This window comes from Podarcis muralis, chromosome Z, assembly GCF_964188315.1.
Source record: "Podarcis muralis chromosome Z, rPodMur119.hap1.1, whole genome shotgun sequence".
Classification (NCBI taxonomy): Eukaryota; Metazoa; Chordata; class Lepidosauria; order Squamata; family Lacertidae; genus Podarcis; species Podarcis muralis.
In genome coordinates this window covers 10,815,058-10,836,804 of record NC_135673.1, presented here as the reverse complement: position 1 = coordinate 10,836,804, position 21,747 = coordinate 10,815,058, and the positions used below count along the sequence as shown (strand labels likewise).

Sequence of the window (21,747 nt, the reverse complement as noted above, 5' to 3'; positions counted from 1 at the left end):
GCATGTGTCCCTCAGAAGATTGCCCAGAATATAATGCAGCCCTCAAGCTGAAAAGGGTTCCTCTCACCTCTGGCCTAAACAGTGCAAAATGCAAGAATCTGCCTTATTCCGAGTCAGACTAATGGTCCTACTAGTTGGGGGTTTACACCAACTGGCAGAAGTTCTTCCCAGAGTATCAGGTAGGGGACACCTCCAGGCCTACCTGGAGATGCCACCTTTTGCGGTGTAGAGCAAATACTCTATACTGAACAGGTGGTCTCATACTGTCAGCCAGGGGATGGTGGCCCGCCAAACACATTGACTTTATGCTGGTAAATAATGCTTGACTCTGGAACAGATTTATTTATTTATTTATTTAATTCATTCAATTTATGTCCTTCCGAAGGAGCTTAGGGTGGCATGTACAATACTGTGTGGCATTCCTGTCTTGCTTGTTGGCTTCCCATTGGGGCATCTGGTTGGCCACTGTGAGAGGTAAAGGTAAAGGACCCCTGAACGGTTAAGTCCAGTCAAAGGTGACTATAAGGTTGCAGTGCTCATCTCGCTCTTTAGGCCAAGAGAGCTGGCGCTTGTCCACAGACAGCTTCATGCGTCATGTGGCCAGCATGACTAAACTGCGACTGGTGCACGGAGGACCGTGACGAGTGCCAGAGTGCATGGAAAAGCTGTTCACCTTCCTGCTGCAGCGGCACCCATTTATCTACTTGCACTGGTGCGCTTTCGAACTGCTAGGTTGGCAGGAGCTGGGACCGAGCAATGGGAGCTCACTTCATTGTGCGGATTTGAACTGCTGATCTTCCGACTGGCAAGCCCAAGAGGCTCAGTGGTTTAGACCACAGCGCTCACCCACGGTGAGAATGGGATGTTGGAGTAGATGGGCCTTTGGCTTTCTTGCAAGTAACTGTCCCTTCAGCACTGTGGTGCTTTATTATTTAGTCTTTCTTTTGCTTTCTAACTTTTTTATTTTATTTTTAGGAAATCTTGTACTTGATCTGGGGTGGGGGAGACGGGGATCAGAAAAACTTCTATCCAAATCTGATGTAAGTTGGTGGTGGTGGGTCACTGGATATTTATGCTTTGCATGCTTGCTCTACACTTCCTCCTGGGATCCCAATAGCCTAGGAAACACAAACTGAGACTAGTATGCTATGCTTCTCTGCCTTGCACAGCACCTTACTTTGCAGAAATTCTCAGATGATGCTCTACACAGTATGGGAGTATACATTATCAGCTGCTAGTGAGAGAAGCTGCACCACAGATGCCCAAGAAGTACAAATGCATTCATTTCCAAAAACTTCACATTGGGACAATAATTAAAACAGGCAGATTTTTTTTTAATTAAAATTGATGTGTAAACTTTTATAGAACGTGCTGGAAGACTTACCACCTCTGCCCCAACTCCCTTCCGAGAAGCACAGGAAGATGGGAAGGCCATCACCACAACCCTGCTGCATACCCTTACCTCCACTTTCAAAGTTCCAAACTCAATTCAGCTATGTTTTGCAATGGATTTGTAAGGGTCTGGAGCAAACTCAGTTTTGCCCTTTAAGTGTGGGTAACATGTTGTCCATAAAACGATTAAAAGAATGACAGTTTTTAAAATGAGTCATCATTGAAAAAGAAGCCTCAGAATGCCTGTGGAGGTAGCTGCCTCTGATGAGCACTGCAGGCACACACTGCTATAAAACTTCCTTCCAATCTTTCCCCACTCTCTTCTTGAGGAAAGTGTGGCTGTGCCTGCTGTTCCAATCTACTCACTGGCCTTGTTAACACCCTTGCTTTTTCTCACTAGAAGCAAGGGCTTCAAGAGCTCTTAAAAAAAGAGGGTTAAAAAGAGGTATACCAGCTGCTTGAACCTCTAATGACATGAGCTGTCCTTTGATCAGAAGCTCATCAGCCTGCACAATTCAATTTATCCCTGACCTAAGAATTTGCCTTATGAGAGAAAGCATCCCTCCTAAGGCAGCCATTTGGCTATTGATCTTGCCAGCTCGTTTCTATAATATCAAGGGTGGAGTTCAGGTTTGCGAGTTTCTCCACACCACCATCACAGTCCCAAGTGAATACCTGACTTCAGAAATCCTGGATGTTGAAGCCAGTAAACCACACACAGGTTCAATACCCACATTCATACACTTGTAAGTTCTCCAGGCTCAAGTGTTCATCCCTTCCATGCATGGCAAATAAAAAAGTAACACCGGCCCTAAAGAAATTAATTGACCAGCATGGTCCCCTTTTACAGAGCCATCAGATCTTTCACACTGGCTGTGAATAAGATGTGTATGTGTGATTAACATCCTCATTTCTTTTTCTTCCTTTCATAAACAAATATGGGTGTGGGAAGGAGATGTGTCTAATATCCTTTCTCATGAATACATTTCCAACCCGCTTCTGCCTCCACCCCCTCTCCAAAAAAAAGGGGGTGGGAGAGAAGGAAAGTAAAATCATAGTTAAAAATGTGCTCAAACGTATGAGAATACATGAGCCAGAGGTGGGGGGATAGTCGCATGCTGTATGATGCATTATGCTTAAACAAAGTGAAAACAAACACCCCCTCTTCTCTGCAACTGGTTGCGACTCCCCTGCCTATTGAAAATGACAGAGAGGAAAAAAATGAAGGCAAAATGATTGTGCATTGCATGATGATATCTGTTAAGGTGAGCTGCTTTGGTTCATGCACAGTCTCCTCTGGCTGGCTCATGGCTGGCTGGCCCAATTGTGTGGTTTTGTTCGTCACGTAGTCCTGCTGGTTTGCTTCAGCCATGCTCCTTCCACAAAACCAGGTGAATACTGTGGTCTGGCATGCTGGTGGCAAAGACCAGGCCCATGTCATTTTGACCATCCAAACCGTCCAGCCAATCCATTTCCCCGGCCAGGAAGCTCGAGCCCCTCTTTGACTTTCTGTATTCTGGCAGTGGCCAGCGGCTGATCAGTTTTTCTGTCCTCAAGTCCATTATGTACAGGTAGTGGTTATCAAACAGGAGGGCAAAAATGTCGCCGAAGCCCAGCAAGGACAAGTTCGCAAATTCAGGAGGTTTGATAACCCTGCAAGGGGAGAGAAGAAACAGACCACCACAAATATCAGAAGAAAATGCTGCATAGAATGGAGAGTTGATCTTTTAAATGATTTTTTTAATGGTGTTGATATGATCTAGATTGCAGTCTGCTGCTACTTAACCAACCTGGCATCCTGGTGTCTTGCAAGTGACATGTTGCCATGTAAATGCAAGATACCAAAGGAATCCCATCTGGAATGGCACCAGTCATTCAAAATCTGACTCTTGCAAGTTATTGCTGACATTGTCAGGGTATTCAGCTTAGCTTGCCCACTTTAGACCTCTTGGCCAGACCTCCACAGCACACTCCGGGAACATAACTCAGGAAGCATCAACACTTAAGTTTCCTCTATTAAGAAAAGTGTTTACTGGGTTAATTCCACATGAGTTGGAAATAGTGGCTCATGCCTCACAATGCACCTGGCTGAATGTGGTAACCTTCTTATCTATGTCACTGGGCAGATTTGGCAAGCAACTTTGTGTACACAGTAAAAGGGTTCACTTTACAGTATAAAGTGTGGGTCGTGATAGGAGATTGCAGGAATTGTTGAACGCCATCTGTTGAACTATGGATTTGTGTGAAGAGTTTTTGAAAAATCTGAAAAGGAGAACTGCCAGACTACGGAACTCGGAGAACTCAGTCAGTTGCAGGATTCTGAGCAACCAGAGTTAGAACTTGCTAATGGACTTTGTTTCAGCAAGGACTTTGAAGTACAGAACCCTCTCTGGGACCAGAGAGAAAGAAGCTTTTCTATATATACTGTGTGTAAATGGAGTGTGTGTTTTGCGTCTGCCAACTAGAACAACTCTGCTAAAAACAACTGTTTCATGTTGGTGTGTTTAACTGCTTTACTGAAGCTTCTGTGGCACTTACACAGAGAACAAGAATATATATACATATGCGTGTATATATATGTGTGTGTGAGAGAGAGAGAAAGAAAGAAAGAGAGAGAGCGAGAGAGAGAGAAGAAAAAGAAGAGGAGGAGGAGGAGAAATACAGATCCCAACAACCTCTGCATATGTTGGCCTCAAATCCAGACTGTTTACCTATGGATATCGTAGCTGGCGAAGTCCCACTGATACAACCCGATAGCTGAACTGCAGACAATGTATTTGCCATCGAAATGAAGCCGAGGCTGGAGGGAGATGCTGCGGTCTTCTGAGACGGTAAGGGTTTTTAAGCACTTGCAGTTGATCTCTCTCCCAATGGGCCAGATCTGTAACAATACAATCAACCAATGATTGTGGCAACAGGGAAGAATAAAGGGGGTACACTTTGCTAACTTGGTGAAGTCTCCCTTGCAGGCCTTCAAGCCAAGAACTCCCTCCCAGAACCCTGCCTCTCTCTTAAAGGAAAGCTCTCCCACTTCAACATCTGCAAAGCCTCATGGGTGCAGCTCTTTTTAACCCACAGTTGTTATGGGAAAAGTTTGTGTAACTGCCTTTCAGCCTTGCAATTCAGCCCTTTCCTCCCCCTGTCTAGTTTATAAATTTCTTAGGGCAGAGACCTGTACTTTTATTTTTTGCTTATATTACACTGCAAAGTACCATGCACACTAATAATGATGATAAAACTGGACTGTATCCCGTGCTGGTTCTACCCAGAATAGGCCCATAGATCCATTAATTTCAATAGGTCTACTGTTAGAAGAACTTAGTTTGAGATAACCCATTATTACTATTGGGTTGTATGCAACAACATTCTACTTGGAGTAGACCCACTGAAATTAACGTACCCACATTAGTCATGCTAAGTAGGTGCTTTTACCTTATGCTGGCCTATGGCTGCAATAAATATTCTTTACCTTCTTCTGCTACTGAAGGGAAGCCTCGTCCTCTAAAACCTGCCTCTTGACATGCTTATGAAAAAGCCTTCTAACTACCAAGCATCTGGCAGACAATGGGCAGAATAATTCACTCCTTAGGATCCATTAGGGCGAAGGACCACAGAGCATGTGCTTTGCAGGCAGAATTTCTCATGTTCAATCCTCTGGAATCTCTAGGTAGGGCTAGTAATGTCCCCTACCTGAAACCCTGGAGAACTGCTGCTGCCAGTCAGTGTGGACAATACTGATAGCCAGCTGAATACTGAAGCCAGCCAATGAATACTGATAGCCAGCCAATACTGAAGGCACCTTCCTAGTCAGATTCAGATTTGTACTGATCTAGTCTAATCCAGCAAAGGCTTGTGACTTTCCAAAATTTATTTACACCTGCAATTCCCCCTGATTTCTGGAGCTCCATGAAGCTGAGACCATACATACCTTGATTTCGTATTTGTCTGCGCTTAACAAGATGTAATCCCCAGGGCTGTGCATGAGAGATTTGACTTTGCACTTCTGCAAGACCACCTGCAGTAGGAACAAAGTGTGTCTAAGGCTTGAGGCAAAATGTCAGGCAGGTCACTAAAAAAAGCACTGCAATGTTTGTTCAGATACATTTATGTCCCGGGAGGTAAAAATCTAATCTCACAGTAAGAAATGCCAGATGCTGCTCTATTATGTCCGAGAAAGAGAAGCCACAATGGAGGCTGTGCACTGTCTCCAACTAACCCACTGTGCAGCTGGATTTTGTTGTTCTTACTTCAGTACAGTATGTTCAGTACGTTCAGTACAGAAAGATTTTGTTCTTACTTCAGAATGATCTCTGTTGTTACACATTCTTACACAAAATGATTTCTGCTGTATTGAAACCCACTTTTTCCCATTAAGCTTATGGCACAACCACCTGGGTCTCATGCCCTGCTTTAAGGCTGTGTAACTGAAACAACCACACACTGCTTCAATGTTAACCCCTGTTTCCACCTCCTCCTTTTTCCTCGTTTCCCTATGTTGAATTTTTGTAAGCTTCTTAAGAGCAGGGATTGATCCTCTTGTGCTCTATTAGTGCATATATTAGTGCATCATGTGCACTAATGGTGTTACAAAAAGAAAAAAATATAGAATGCTGCATGCACATCATGGTTTCCTCCACATGTTGGGAACCAGCAACTGTAGCTCTGAGTACTTCCTTTGCATGCAGAATGTCCCAAGTTCAATCCCTGCCATCTCCAGGTAGGCCTGGGAGAGACGCAAGGTCTGAAACCCTGGTGAGCCACTGCCTGTCAGTGTAGGCAAGCTAGATGGACCTAGTGGTCTGACTCAGCGAAAAGCGATTACCTATATTCCTGCATGTGGTAGCCTTGTCCTCTAGCACCAGATATGCAAAGCTGGCAAATAACCTTTGGCCTCAAATGGTTTGTAGTTAAATTTTAGCCACTGTGGTGTAGCAGTTAGAGCACTGGACTTGGGAAACTAGAATTCAAATCCCCACTCAGCCACAAAGATGACCTTGGGCCAACTGCTATCTTACAACCTAACCTACCTACCTACCTACCTACCTACCTACCTACCTACCTCACAGGGTGGTTATGAGGATAAAATTGGACAAAAGGAGAGAACCACATATGCCACCTTGAGCGTTTGAGGAAAGGTGGGATATAAATGCAACTATTAATAAATGACACCCAGTGCAAACTTTAAACAGGAAGGGAGCTAACCCAGCCTACCTTTGTGACCCATTCCGTGTGCCCTGTTAGTGTATTGAGACACACTCCCGTTGATAAGGCCCAGACCTTCACAGTGAAATCCGCTGAGCCACTGACCAGGATGTCGAGCTCGTCATTGTAATCAACACTGAAAACTACAAAAGCCAAAAAAGAAAAGGGAACTTTAAAAGAGACTGGCCATGCTGATCTCTATACCAAGTCAGATCAAAGTAATCATGCAGTTATTTTGGGATGTGTGTGTGTGCAATTGTGAGTCACTCTGCAGTTATACTGATTTGGCTTCCTTGAAATTTACAGTTTTCCCTTCCATGTAATAGACGTGTAGAATTTACAAGTTTGGAAGGATAGCCAGGTAAACATACTTAGGTAATGCCTACCCAATGATTAGAGCTAGAGAACTGCAGCCAGGGGAGGGGGTTCCCTTGCCTAGAAAGCTGTCTTATTCTGGGCCAGGCTATTGGTTCATGTAGCTCAGGACTATCTGCATGAGTTGGCAGCGGCTCTCGAGGGTTTCAAACAGGGAGTTTCTCCCAGCCATATCTGGCATGTGTGACAGAGACTTGGTTAGATGAGGCAGATGGGCCTGTTCTTGTCGCTGCTTGTCCACCAGGTTTCTCTTATACACAGCATCCCATGTCATATGGGTGGGGTGGGGTTGCAGTGATTTTTAGGAAGTCATTATCTTACATCAGGTGTCCTGTTGGGAAAACCCAGTTTTCTGAGTGCATGTTCTGGAAGTTGGGCAATAGGGGCAGTACAGGATTCCTTTTGGAGTACCGACCTCTCCACTGCACCAAGATTCCCTGCCTGAGCTGCTTCAGGTCGTGGGTGGATGTTCTCCTGGAGTCTACCTCTTTCCAAATCTGAGTGACTTTATCTGCAAAAAAAGCTTTGCAAACTCATTGCAGGAGACCTTTTTGCAGATAAAGTCACTCAGATTTGGAAAGAGGTAGACTCCACCATGGGAGCAGGGCCGGGAGAGTGCTAGAGTCCTTTCCGGTCAAGTTGCTTGGGATCAATTCCAATCTGTTACCTCCAAGGATGTGAACAGGCTGCTTGGACGAGTGAAACCAACCACCTGTCCCCTTGATCCTTGCCAATCCTGGCTAATAACAGCGAGCTGGGAAGGGCTGGCTGATGGGCTCTGGGGGCTGGTGAGTGCTTCCCTCTGTGAGGGAACCTTCCCAGAGCTGCTGAAAGAGTGGCCGCCGAGACCATATAACACCGGTCCTGAAAGACCTACATTGGCTCCCAGTATGCATCCAAGCACAATTCAAAGTGTTGGTGCTGACCTTTAAAGCCCTAAACGGCCTAGGCCCAGTATACCTGAAGGAGCGTCTCCACCCCCATTGTTCAGCCCGGACACTGATGTCCAACTCCTAGGGCCTTCTGATGGTTCCCTCCCTGCGAGAAGTGAGATTACAGGGAACCAGGCAGAGGGCCTTCTCGGTAGTGGTGCCCACCCTCCCAGCAGATGTCCAGGAAATAAACAACTATCTGACTTTTAGAAGACATCTGAAGGCAGCCCTGTTTAGGAAAGTTTTAAATGTTTTATGTTTTGTCGTGTTTTTAATGTTCTGTGGGAGTCGCCAAGAGTGTCTGGGGAAACCCAGCCAGATGGGTGTGGTATAAATAAATAAATAAATTATTTATTTATTTATTTATTATTATTATTACTACTACTACTACTACTACTACTACTACTACTATCTAGCAATGCCAGGATCTGAACCAGAGACCTTCTACATGTAAAGCCCATGCTAGAGTCAGTCCCAAGCAACATGGAACTGTGTAGAGTTCTGGTTGCTTCATCTCAGAAAGGATTATATACAGTTGGAAAAGTTTCAGAAAAGGACAACTAAAATGATCAAGGGGTTGGAGCAACTCCCATGAGGAAAGGCTGCAACATTTGGAACATTTTAGTTTAGAGAAAAGGCAGGTAAGACCTTATAGAAGTTTACGAAACTATGCATGGGGTGGACAAAGTAGATAGAGAAGTTTTTCTCCCTCTCTCATATCAGGAAGTTGCACCTGCTGTGGACAGTGATGGCCACCAATTTAGATGGCTTTGAAAGAGGATTAGACAAATTCATGGAGGAAAATGCTATCGATGGTCAGTAGCCACGACGGCTACTCTCTGCCCCAACAGTCAGAGGCAAAAATGCTTCTGAATACCAGTAGCTGGAAACCATAGGAGGGGAGAGGGCTGCTCTTGTGCCAGGTCCTGCTTGCAGGTTTCCTACAGGCATCTGTTTGGCCACTGTGAGAACAATATGCTGGACTAGATGTGCAACTAGCCTGATCCAACATGGAGAGTGAGTAGGGTAGCTTCTGAACTAGGGGAGAAGCTTAGCAGGGCTAGCTTGCGGACAGATGTTGCTTTAAATGACCTAAAGGGCTTCAGGTATTCCTGAAGACACTGACACACCTGCCCCCGTGTGGCCTCTGAAGTGCTGGGTCTTAGTTCCTGAGCTCCACTCCCAGCAAGCTACCGTGTTGTCAAAGGAGCCTGTGACCAGCTTTTGTTCATCAAACTTCACTGCTGCACAGGTGTGGGTCTGGATCCCATAGATGCATTGCCCTGTGCTCACATCCCACAGCTTTGCAGACAAGTCATCTGAACCTGCGGCCGCAAAGGAAGAAATGAAGTGTGGTTTAGTGGCTGAGAAGTCAGAAGGTTCAGAAGGTATCCAACATGATCCACAAAACAATGGCATCCAACCAGGACCTGGGAGAATTGAGGTCAGATCAGCCAGTTTCACTACTTGTCCAGCCACTACTTAAGCTTCTCAGTGACCCATCTAGAAAGAGCCACTGGTTAGAGTCTGTCTCACTGTTTCCCAAACATCTGATCAAAATTTGGAGGCCTATTTTTTTAACACCTGAAACTGTTTTACTTTCATAACAAATGAAAAGAAAACCCATTCAAAGAGGAGTGTGTCCTCAGTGGTTCTGTATTAGTACTTGTTCCACTCTGATCCCAAGGCATGCCTAGACCAATGGCTCATACATAAATGCAACAGGGCAAATTGGGTGGAGAGGGCAAGTCTGCCACAAAAGAGTGCCTTGAATAATCTGATCATCCCTAAAACCACAGTGCATAATTACCTACCCAGGGGATGAATGGGAGGAGGGAAAGTTGAGCACTCAATCACACACAGAGACACAAAGGGCAGTCTTCTATTCAGGCAAGTTATTGGGCACATGGGAATTGGCACTTTAGCTGTTCTTCTATACCATTTAATTTGGGAATTATTGGCACAAGAAAGCTTTAAAGTTGTGATGTCAAACTTTCTTAAAAAGGTATCTGAGATCCCCCCACCCCAATTTTACAATGAAAAAGTCAACCCTACTGACAGCTCTCTGCTCCCAGAAGTACCCCGCCATGATATTATTCTGCTGAAAATTTTCTGTCATCTCCCCCAAGATCCCTCAAAATTGGTCTATTATTTCTGTGCCACGCTCACTTTGATAAGTGGCCCCTGGAGGATTGCACATAGGTCAATGCAGCCCTCGGCCCAAAAAAGGAAAGACATTCCTGCTTTAAAACTATTTTGAATATCTTGGGGGGGGGGTCTCTGCTTGGCATTTAAAAATAAAACAAGCTTCTAGTTCTCATGCATGCAGGAGAAAACTCAGAAATATATCCATGCCCTTCCTGTCATTGACAAGGATTTCCAAGCCTGAGTTTATCATGCAGAACAAGTGAGCACAATTAAGCAAACAAGAATGCAGATACACTTGTGGCACATAATTGATTCCAACTCAATAATTTTGATTTGGGAAGAGAGGTGATTGGTGCAGAACAGAAAGTCCTAGTCATGCAAAATCATTAGCCTCCAATAGTGGAAGATGAAGCTTTTGGTCACACATGATAGGATCTGTGACAACTAACTCTCTCGCCAGTAGGAAATCTCAAAGGATTAAAAACTTTGGCTTGCAAATAAATCCTTCACTTTTCCAGACAGAAATGATTATTTATATTAGGTCAGCTGCTTTTTGTATAAACAAATCAATGCTGCCTGTTCCCTTGCTGCCCTTTCATTAATGGATAATTTGAGAATTTGGTTTTAAGCCCCACCCCACCACCAAAAAGCCACCCTCACAGGGAGATCCACACTCCACAGCAGATCCATGGTAGGGGAATTTGTAGGGAAGACTGGTGTGAAGCCAAAGGAGCAGCCTCCTCCTCAGAATGTATTGTAGGTTTTAGAATGCTGAAGAGGCCTTTCTTTAATATTAGCACACATTGGCTGTGTTCAAACATGCTCTGCACTCTGGTGCAAGGAAACTGGAAATTTTTGCTTCTTATTAGCCACAGTTTAGCATGACACATGAACTCTAAAGTGCGGCTACACATAATTACAATCTGTGGAAACATGCCGACTTTATAAACAGTGGTCTGATGCTGGTTTGTTGCAACATAGTAAAAATGAATCACAGTGTATTGGGTTTCTGCAAGATGGCAAGCTGCAGTTAAATAGAAGCAAAAGCTTTGAAGCTTTTGGGGCACCAGGCTTGTTCCTATCACAACAAACCATAGCTTATTGTAGTGTCCAAATACAGACACTGCATGCTTTTATCAAATACATTTCTACAATGTTAGTGAAAGCTTGTGGCTAGAACAAGGTCTGGGATCCGTGGGGCCTGATCATGGCCTATGGTGAGCTGTGAATGATCAAATCTCCTATTCAGATCTTGGTCTTGCTATAATGTCACTAAGCAGCTTTAGACAAGCCTTCCAGCCTCAGCCCACTCCATGAAGCTGAATATTGGAAGATCCAGGACAGATAAAAAAAAGTACTATTTCATGTGGTGAATAGCTGAACTATGGCACTTGCTCCCACAGGAGGCAGTGGTGGTCACCAACCTGGGGGTGCTTTCAAAAGAGTAGACAAATTCATGGAGGAAAAGGTTCAAAATAGCTATGTTCTGCCTCCACAGTTGAAAGCAATAAAGCATCAGAATACCAGCTGCTGGAAACCTCAGGAGAGGAGAGTGCTCTTGTGCTTGAATCCTGTCCATGTGTATCCTGCAGGCATCTGGCTGGCCACTGTGAGAAGATGGACTGGATGGGCCATAGGCCTGTTCCAGCAGGGCTCTTCTTATATATATGCCACCTCCCAGTAATATTACTTACTCTGGCAATTTATATACAGGCAACTTCCCAAGTGTGTGGGGGTTGCATTCCGGGTCATCATGTGTGTCGGCAGGGCACGCATAAGCCCTCCCTCCCACTTCTGGGGCTGAAATCTGTGCATGCATCAGTGGTCATGTGTTCCTTGAATGCGCACAAAATGGGAGTTGCTTGTACCAATTAATTATGATAGTCCCTGAGTGGTGTGCAAACAACTCCACAATAAAGATAAAAATCAGTTAAAACTATAAAATCAGAATTCAGTTAAAACACCTGCTGAAATATTTAAAATGTCTTCTGTAGGTGCCGGAATTTCAATATGTAGGGTGCCCTGACCTCCAATGAAAGGGAGTTCCATAGTATTTGGACTACCATGACAAAACATTTCTAAGGACACCTTAAATGTCTGATGAACAATACAATCTACAAAGTAGTAGGAACCCAATGATAACATTATGTAAGAATAAAAACAGTAGATAAAATCAACATGTAAAACAGTCTAATGTGGATTTAACGGCCTGAGGAAATGTAGGAATACTTCTCCTGGTACTAGAGATAGTAAATATATGCCATCTTCAGGAATGAGATCTAAAGGCAGGTGCCACCATTAAGAAGACTCTCTCCTCAGTTGGAAACCACCTCACCCAGAAGGTAGGGTCTTTGAAGATTATCTCAGCACATATGCCAGCTCGGGTTGAGTTCCTGAAGGATCACCTCCTCCAGGTCCAAGACATGTACAGCTTTGAAGGGAAAGCAGTGCACAACCTGGTGATTACAGAATGAATAATGCAAGGAGGGAGTTTCAGCCCAAGATAGGGAAAGAGATAGTAAGGGAACATCTAGCTACTTTAAATGAATTCAAATCTCCAGGGCCTGTTGAGCTGCACCCAAGGGTATTAAGGATCTTGTGGATGTAATCTCAGAACCTCTGTCTATAATCTTTGAGAATTCTTGGTGAATAGGGGAAGTCCCTGTGGATTGGAGGTGGGCAAATGTTCTCCCCATCTTCAAAAGCCCAGGTAACTACCTACCGGTGAGCTTGACATCAACACCAGGAAAGGTCCCAGATAACTAAACAGTTGGTTTGTGAGCAATTAGAAAAAGATGCTGTGATTACTACGACCCAGCATGGGTTTCTCAAAAACAAGTCATGCCAGATGAATCTCATTGTTTTATATAATAAAAGTTACAAGCTTTTCAGAGGAATGCTGTGGACATAGGGTATCTTGATTTCAATAAGGTTTTTGATAAAGTTCCCAACAGCCAGAAAGCTGTTAAAATGTCAAAAAATGAAAAAGCCACACAAACAAAAACGCCAATTTTTTTTTTAGCAAAAACAAAAGCTCCAAATATCACCTCTGTGTTGCATGGGTGCTTGGGACTCAGCAGGAAGCCTCTGATTAGCAGTGGGGGACTCAATTTACAAACAGAACACACTCAACAGGAAGCAGAACATGTTCCACTTCCAAGGCAAAGTTCACAAACCAGAACACCTACTTCCGAGTTTGCAGCATTCTATTTCCAAGTTGTTCATAAACTAAGCTGTTCTAAAACCAAGGTACCACTGTATATGAAACTGCTGGGGATGGTTATTGGGTGTTACGGGTGAGGTGCAGGCCTCGGCGATGTATTTACCTCGCCCGGTCCAGTATGAGAGACAGACCGCAACAGCAACTTCACCCAGCGGTATGTCAAACATCTCCTTCTGATACCTCTTGAGTAACACGTTGCCTGGGAAAAACAGATCTTGCTTCCCCCCAGACAACTGATGTACATTCCTTCCTAATATGGCCTTGAACATTGCTGTCTGATATCTGGCCCCAGTAATCAACAACTCAGCCTCACTGGTGTGAAGTGCAGAGGGTAAAAATGAAGCCCCTGGAATTTTTATAATTATTTTTTTTTGGTATAAATATTTAATATACATTCCCCACCTCTAAGACTGCCAATCTTCCAGTGTCACCCACCCTTCACATTTCACATTTAATCCTCAATTTTACATACAACCACATCATAAATAAATAAACACAATCCATCTCTCTTCTTTTCTGTCTGAAAGTTTCAGAAGCCATCAAGATGGTATATACTGTGGTCCATCCTGTCCCTTTCACTGTTCTTATTTCCAACTTTAACCTTCAACGGGGTGGGCCAATGTAATCTCAACAAAATCTGTATCTCCTCTCCATCCTCCCCACTAAACAAATAAATCTTCCTGGAGTCCATCCTGCCAATCCTCTGTTCCATTACCTCCAACTCCAGTTTTTTCTCTCTTCCGAGTGCTTAACAGACAGTCAATCCAGTTGTTACCCATCTTTTCTTCTTTACTATTTTTATTTCATAATACAAAGTTCCAAGGGGTGGTCAAAATCCCTCAAAAGTCTTGAGGGTAGTGATTTTAAGTTTAGTCTGCCATGCACAAAGAAGGGTTAGGATTTGTGGGCTAAAATAGAATGTGATTTATATCCCATCAAATTGATTTTGTAACAAGTCCACGTTTCTTGTAGTAAAATAACATTAAAAGATTTAATAAAACTAATAAATTCAGGGTCACTGGCTTTATCCTCAAGCCAAAACAGTTCCAGGAAAGGATCTTAAACCTAGAGTCACTTGGTAGTCATTTGATTTCAATTAAGTGATCCCATCAGTTACCATTCCCCTTGCCCTTTTAACTATTTCTAGGAATCAACACCCTAACACCTTCACTACAGCAAATGGTTAATTGCCTCTCCTTGCTGGGCTTGCACTCCCCCTTACGGAGCAGGTTCGCTGTTTGGGAGTGCTTCTGGATCCAGCTCTGTCACTGGAGGCTCAGGTATATACAGTGGTTGGAAGTGCCTTTTACCAACTGTGACTGGTTCAACAGCTATAGACATTCCTGAACTGGGAAAGTCTGGCCACAGTGGATCATGAATTGGTTACTTCAAGATTGCAATATGCTCTATGGGGGGCTTCCCTTGCACTTGATCCGGAAGCTGCAATTAGTGTAGAATGCTGCAGCACAATTGCTGACAGGAGTGAGGCCTTGTCAGCATATAGTGCCTGTTCAGTGATCTGCACTGGTTACCAATTTGTTACCAGGCCAAGTTCAAGGTGTTACTAAGAGATCAGCTTACCCAACGTGTGCCCACTTGACCGCTTCAATCAGCGGAATTGGTACTACAAGTGTCATATAATACCCATTCTGCATTTGTAAGAACTCAATAATTTACTGTGGCAGCACTTACACTTTGGAACTCCCTGCCTATTAATAGCAAGCAACTGCCTTCACTGTATTCTTTTAGGTGCCTGCTAAATATATTCTTGTTTAGACAAGCCTACCCAGATGCTTAGAAAGTTGATGTGAGTTTTAACTTGTTTTAGCATTTCAAAGTTTTGTGTGTTTTAAAATACAGGCACCACCCCTTACGCGTATTCGACTCATGTGCAACCGTATACACGCACCGGGAAATTAAAAATAATTCTATTCAAACCTGGAAATGGCAGGAGAGTCCCCATGGCTTGCAGGGAGACCCTCCATGGGAAATGATTTTTTTCTATAATGAAGGCCTGAAAAAGGCGCGCGGGGGCCCTGCTGCTGCTGCTGCTGCATCATCATGCTCACCAGGTGAGAACTGGGAAAGCCACTTCGCAAGTCCTGTCTGTGCGGCTTTCCCAGCCTCTCTGGTGAGGAGTGGGGGCTCCCCTGGAAATAATCCCTTCCATATCCACCTAATGAAGAACAAAAGCTTTAAAATGTGTCAACAGGGCTGCAGGTTCCAAATTCATGTGGGGGAAGCTGAAAGGCAGGAAGCTGTTCCTTGCAGCGGGCTCAGCTGCGCGGCTTCCCTATCCTTCCTGCCAAGATTGAAGGTGAAGAGGGGAGGAAGGGAGTCTTCATTACCCTTTAGATTAGAAGGGAAGGAGCAGAACAAGGGCAAACAAAAGTGGATTGGGGGGGGGGAGAGAGAACAGAAAACAAAGCCACTCAAGCTCCCCACTTACGCACATTTCATTTATGTTTGGGGGGGGGGGGAGACGTAACCCCCACGTAAGTGGAAAGTTGCCTGTATTATTGTACGTGTTTCTAAGTATAATTTTATTGTTTTATCTTTTGACGTATTTTGAAAAACCAAGTGTATACATTTTGTGAAATAAATAAATAAATTGGTGACTTCCTGGCTCGCAGCCCTCTCACACACATACACAACACTAATTCTCATTGCACCACTACACCCAAGCCATTTGGGCCATCCTACCTGTACAAAGAAGTCCATCTTTATAGTAAAGTGCGTACACTCTGGCACTGTGTCCAATCAGTGAGGAGGTCTCAAAGGCTTTGTGGTCCTCTAGTTGCTTCATCCTTAAGATGGCCTTCAAGTACACCTTCTTCCAGTGCAAAGCATCTTGGACAGAGTCATCAATCTGCCAGCCCAGTTTCCTACAGGCAGTCTGCCACACCTCCATACAGGCACTTATGACCTTGTTCCATTGCTTAGAGACGAGGCAGCACGTGAGTAAGGTCTGAGGGTCAAGCCATTTTAACAAATAAAAACTGAGTTCCAATGGGAGGAGTTTGAGGAAGTCCCGTTTGAGGAGGGTCTCTAGGTTATTGGAGAGGTGCCTGAGCTGGATAGCCCCACTCAAGCTAATCAGGTGATCCAACGACTCATTTTTCTGCAAGTCCGTCAGAGAGAGAAACGTAACAGAAATATTATCAAGCCATGCTTCAAAGTCCTTTCTCTCCATAAGGTTATGGAAACATTTACCTGTGGGACATCAAAATACAGTATTAGTTCTGCTCAAAAACCAAATACGAACATTTTAAATAAAAAAAATAAAAAATGAAACACTTTGCCTCAGATGCACTTCAAACAACAAGATGGCACAGGGTGGTTAATATAGAAAAATCAGTAATGTACAATGTGAAGGAGAGCTCCCTTTTAAACCGAATGTGCTGAGCACAACATGCAAAAACTGTGGGATTTTTGTCTGTCCAGTGCAAAATATAGTAGTGCCTTTGAAAGCCTATGGTTTTCAGCTGCTAGTCCTTACGTTTGGTTTCACATTGCATGATCAAAGGAAAACAAGGTACCCAACATCAATGTGACATCAGGTGCCTGACAGGTAGGTGTCTCAGCTCTCCTCTCAGACTTGGTCCAAAAGGTTTGGGGGAAGGCAAGTCTCTGGACTGCTAGCCCCATCCAGGTCCCAACCCCTGGTTTAGATTTATCAGAGGACCTGTCCAAAGACAACTGCTGAATGGACAGCTGAGCAGCAAGGAGTTGGACCACAATGCATATTGGTTCCACCCAACCTTCTTCCCTACCTAGCATTTTATCCTACCTAGCATTTCAATGGGAAAGAGGGCATATTTACCTTAAGTAGTTGTCTGTATTATCAGATAGTTGCTTAGCAGGTAGCTGCCAATTGTCTTCTTGCTCCTCAGAACCCGACAGGGATTGGGATTCCTCTGGGGCCATTTCTTCTGTAGGTGTAACAAGAACCATATAAGTCACTGGGGCCAGATTTTCTCCTCCTCTCCAATCACTCTAATGATTCCCAAACCCACTACTGTTACCACTCACTTTTGACCACACCTCAACTTTCCAACCTAATTCATCTGATCAAGGGATATTTCTTTATAATGACTAGGATTCTACGTTTGCTGTCTTGGAAGTAAATCCCATTGAAGCCAACTGGACTTGCTCCAAAGAATGTGTTAAGGAGTTCTGTAGTTCAATAAAGGTTCTTGCAAAGTATGTGTTAAGATCCAGGTGTTAATATTTGTTTTGCGAAAGACTAGGTAAAATTTTGTCAAGGTGGGATAAGATAATAATCCCAAGTAGTAGAGAGGAGAAAGGTGAAGTTTATAAAAACTCAAAAGATATTAATGATAATTTTTTTAAATTTTTATTTGGAATTGTATAATAAACTAAAAGTCATAGCTTATGAGGGTGTAGAAGCTTTTAAAAAATAAAATAAAATTACCTTATTTAGATTATTGACAAATGCAAATGTTATTTTTCACCAATATCAGAAGCAGAAATCAAGCAAACAATTCTTAAAATGACAACTGGTAAAACACCACGATTTCCTATTGAATAATATAAGACATACATTGATCTACTAGTACCAAAACCTCATCAACTGTATGAAGAGATGTCTGACAAAGGTATTTTATCAATGGCATTTAATCAAGCTTATATTACAGCTATACCAAATCAGACAAACTGAGTAAAGTTGATACAAAGATTTTAACAACGACCCAAGCAAATAGATCCAGTTGCAGATGGGTAGCCGTGTTGGTCTGCCATAGTCAAAACAAAAAAAATTCCTTCCAGTAGCACCTTAAAGACCAACTAAGTTAGTTCTTGGTATGAGCTTTCGTGTGCATGCACACTTCTTCAGATACACTGAAACAGAAGTTGCCAGATCCTTCTATATAGTGAGAAGGTGGGGAGGGGTATTACTCAGAGGGGGGTGGGAATGGGTGATTGGCAGATGGCTGTGATGAGCTTGTTGACGACTCTTAAGGACGGCAATAGGTCTTACAGGAAAAAGCAAGGGGTGAGAAGGTGAAAAATGGCTTTGTCATGTATAGTGAGATAAGAATCCAATGCCTTTGTTCAGGCCAGGTGTCTCCATGGTTTTAAGTTTGGTAATGATTTGCAATTCAGCAGCTTCTCTTTCCAGTCTATTTCTGAAATTCCTTTGTAGTAAAACAGCTACTTTGAGATCTTGTATAGAATGTCCTGGGAGATTGAAGTGTTCTCCTACTGGTTTCTCTGTCTTGTGATTCTTGATGTCAGATTTATGTCCGTTTGATTGGTATCTGACATCAAGAATCACAAGACAGAGAAACCAGTATGGTTTTCAACAATATTTATGTATATAAAGGTAAAGGTAAAGGGACCCCTGACCATTAGGTCCAGTCGTGGACGACTCTGGGGTTGCAGCGCTCATCTCACTTTAGTGGCCAAGGGAGCCGGCGCACAGCTTCCGGGTCATGTGGCCACCATGACTAAGCCACTTCTGGCAAACCACAGCAGCGCACGGAAATGCTGTTTACCTTCCCGCTGGAGCGGTACCTATTTATCTACTTGCACTTTGACGTGCTTTCGAACTGTTAGGTTGGCAGGAGCAGGGACCGAGCAATGGGAGCTCACTCCATTGCGGGGATTCGATCCGCCAACCTTCTGATTGGCAAGTCCTAGGCTCTGTGGTTTAACCCACAGCACCACCCGCATCCCTGTATATAGAGGCAGCTTTAACTAAATTGGTTTTCCCTTTAGTTTTTATAAAATGGATTAAAGTAGTGTATGATTCACCTAAATCTAGAGTTAAAGTGAATGGTATCATGTCCACCACCTTTTCACTGTCTTGAGGAACTAGACAAGGATGTTCACTTTCATGTTTGCTTTTTAAATAATTGTTTAGAACCCCCTAGCTTGCGCTATTAGACAACATTGTGAGATTCACACAGCGGTTCATAATTCAGTTGAATATAAATTGGTTTTATTTTCAGGTGGTACCAAACTAGTATTCCTATATTGATGCAAACAATAAATGCCTTTGGTAAAATATCAGGATACTTTATTAACTGGTCCAAAAGGAACTGATGCTAATATGTGAAAAATTGATTATTCTTTCAGTTAAGGAATTATCAATTCCGGATTTGCTCCAAATCTATTATATAACTAGGTTTAATGCCAAGAGACATAACTCGATTACTTACAATTCATATAAACAAAATAATAAAAGAGGCTTCTTTAGTTATTGATAGATGGGAGTCATTAAACCTTAACCTTAGGGGAAGGTTGAATCCTTTCAAAATGAACATTATTCCCAGATTTATCCTTATACCACTTGATTGTAAAAAAGCCAAACCCTTCAAAAAACCCTTTCCCTTATGTATGTGACTATTTAGATTGCAAGCCTGAAGACAGAGTTATGTTACTTTTGCTGAAGCTTTAAACTGCCTTAAAGTGCCTTTTGGTGAGTTTTTTTTAAACACTTAAGAATTATTATTATTCTAAATATAGGGTGGGGGGGAGGGCAGCATTTAACAAATAAATGGGAGAGATGACATTAATGGGGGTGAGGTATAAAGTAGATAGCATGCCTCATGGGTATTTTTTTCTTTCAAGTTGGGTCTTGATGTGGAATCAGAAGTGGATTGCTTTTATAATCTTTGGCCACAATACAACAAAAAGTTGAGCACACCTAAATTTGCACTGAACTATTGCCATTTATTTCAAAGGACTGGGTCTGTACAACTGTGCATTAGTGCATAAAGGTCAAAATGTAATAATAATAATACGTCTCCCATAAAAGAGCACACACACAAGTGGCATGGAAAACACTCTTTATCAGCCTATGCTCTTAGGTTTCTGGATCTGATTCTGGAGACGAAGGATGGGGGAAGGGACATAGCTCAGTAGTAGAGCATCTACTCTGCATGCAGATGATGCCCATCTTGAGTTAGGGCTGGGACTGTCCCATGCCTGAAGCCCTGGATAAGTGTAGTTGGTGTGGCAATACTGAGCTGGATGGACTAATGGTTTGGGTATAAAGCAGCATCTTATGTCCCTACTGTTGTCTGGGAAGCAATCCATGCACTTGATGTTTTTATAGAGAGCTAGATTTTAACAAGTGCCTGGCGTGCTCTGGTCCATGGGGTCACGAAGAGTCGGACACGACTAAACGACTGAACAACAACAACAGATTTTAACAGGTCAGACTATTTCTCTAGCCCAGTCTATGCTGACTGGTGGTAGCTCCCTAGAAAGGAAGACCCCTTCCACCACCTGATATATGATTTGTTTTTCTTTTAAGGTAATTATGACAGCATTCAACCTGTCTAGAACATTCTACATCCAAAGCATATAGTACATTTGATGCTGGCCAAGGGATCCCGCTTCAGGACACACCTGTGACCGGATAGTGTTCACACGTGAAATTTGCCTCTGAAAAGCCTGGGGTGGGGAAAACCCCCATGCTAACTAGTTCAATATCGGAGAACAAGAACAGCCATATGCGACATGCAGAGTCTTGTGGCATCAGCTGGGCGGTCTCCAGATGTTCCTGACCTAGACTATAGTTCCCCTCATCCCTAGCTAGCAGGACCATCCAACGACACCTAGGGAGGGACCTGAGGTTGGGAAAGGCTGAGCTAGAGTGTCGCACCCGTGCCCGCGAGACCAGGATTCAAACAACCATTTGCTCATGAAGCCAGCGGGGATAAAACGGGGAAGGGGAGAATACGCTGATCTCCCGGGAATAAAGGAAGGGTGTAAATAGGATAATACATAATAGCTAAGAATCAAAACACGACGCCGATCCCATCATTCTGCACCCCCCTTACCCCCTCCTCAATCCCGGGCCCTCCCGCAACCTCTTTTGCACCTACCTCAACGGAGACCTCTCCTCAACTTCACCCCAAAGGGCGCAAGTCTCCCCTTCCACCCGCCCCGCCCCCTCAGCCCCCCTCCCCACTGCAGGCGGTCTCTATGACAACCCACCTGAGCCCCGCCCCCTTCCGCCGCTCTCCTCAGCCGCGCTCCCTCCTCCCACCGCACTGCCCCTCTTCTCTTCCCGCCCCCTCCCGCCCACTTTATTTTTCGGGGGCGGGGGGTCCAACCTTTCGCCGCCGGGTCCCAGCAAACACTCTACCACAGGCACTTCCGGCGTGAGCACCTGACGTCATCTTCCTCGCGCCTCTTTCCCGCCCCGGATTTTAGAGTCACTTCCGTCCGGAAACGGAAACTTTTTTTAAAGTCCAGCTTAAGGTACCCATAGAGATAGAAATGTAGAGCATTTTCTGAACCACCGATATAAAATGTGAACGGTGACACCGTTGGACATGATTCTCTTGCACTGCTACAAAGTCTCTCGAAATTCTCTCTAGAGACCGACGGCCCTCCAATGCTCTTTACAGCATTTGAAAACCAGTTGAAATTGAGAACGGGAGTTGCCATTGTGTATTGTTGACAATGTGTGGCTCTTCATTTTCCTATATCTTTGTTTTT

At 43.8% G+C, this 21,747-nt stretch overlaps 2 protein-coding genes across 7 annotated transcripts in view; one reads left to right on the top strand and one right to left on the bottom strand.

Annotated features, from left to right (window-relative positions):
* Positions 1–334: 334 nt before the first annotated feature.
* On the bottom strand, positions 335–21,461 carry FBXW2 (F-box and WD repeat domain containing 2). 4 transcript variants are annotated; one of them, XM_028714783.2, is made up of 8 exons: positions 21,360–21,461; positions 17,096–17,204; positions 15,976–16,485; positions 9,032–9,226; positions 6,604–6,737; positions 5,321–5,407; positions 4,104–4,273; positions 335–3,045 (listed from the first exon to the last, which is right to left on the bottom strand). In XM_028714783.2, exons 3-8 carry the CDS (start codon positions 16,463–16,465, stop codon positions 2,757–2,759), a joined length of 1,365 nt encoding a protein of 454 aa, XP_028570616.1. In that variant the 5' UTR covers positions 16,466–16,485; positions 17,096–17,204; positions 21,360–21,461; the 3' UTR covers positions 335–2,756. The 4 variants fall into 4 exon arrangements, with proteins under 4 accessions (XP_028570616.1, XP_028570619.1, XP_028570618.1 ...); XM_028714786.2 differs by having other exon boundaries at positions 17,096–17,201; positions 21,360–21,421; XM_028714785.2 differs by lacking the exon at positions 21,360–21,461 and adding an exon at positions 21,129–21,212 and having other exon boundaries at positions 17,096–17,201.
* The window catches only part of SLC2A8 (solute carrier family 2 member 8), a 33,743-nt gene continuing 16,080 nt past the window's right edge, over positions 4,085–21,747 (top strand). For 2 of the 3 annotated variants that reach the window (XM_077922224.1, XM_028714779.2), the window contains exon 1: positions 4,085–4,223. The gene's annotated coding sequence lies outside the window, so the exon portion shown is untranslated. Of the gene's footprint in view, positions 4,224–20,353; positions 20,454–21,747 lie in introns of all 3 variants that reach the window. The other variant, XM_077922223.1, reaches the window with a different exon arrangement.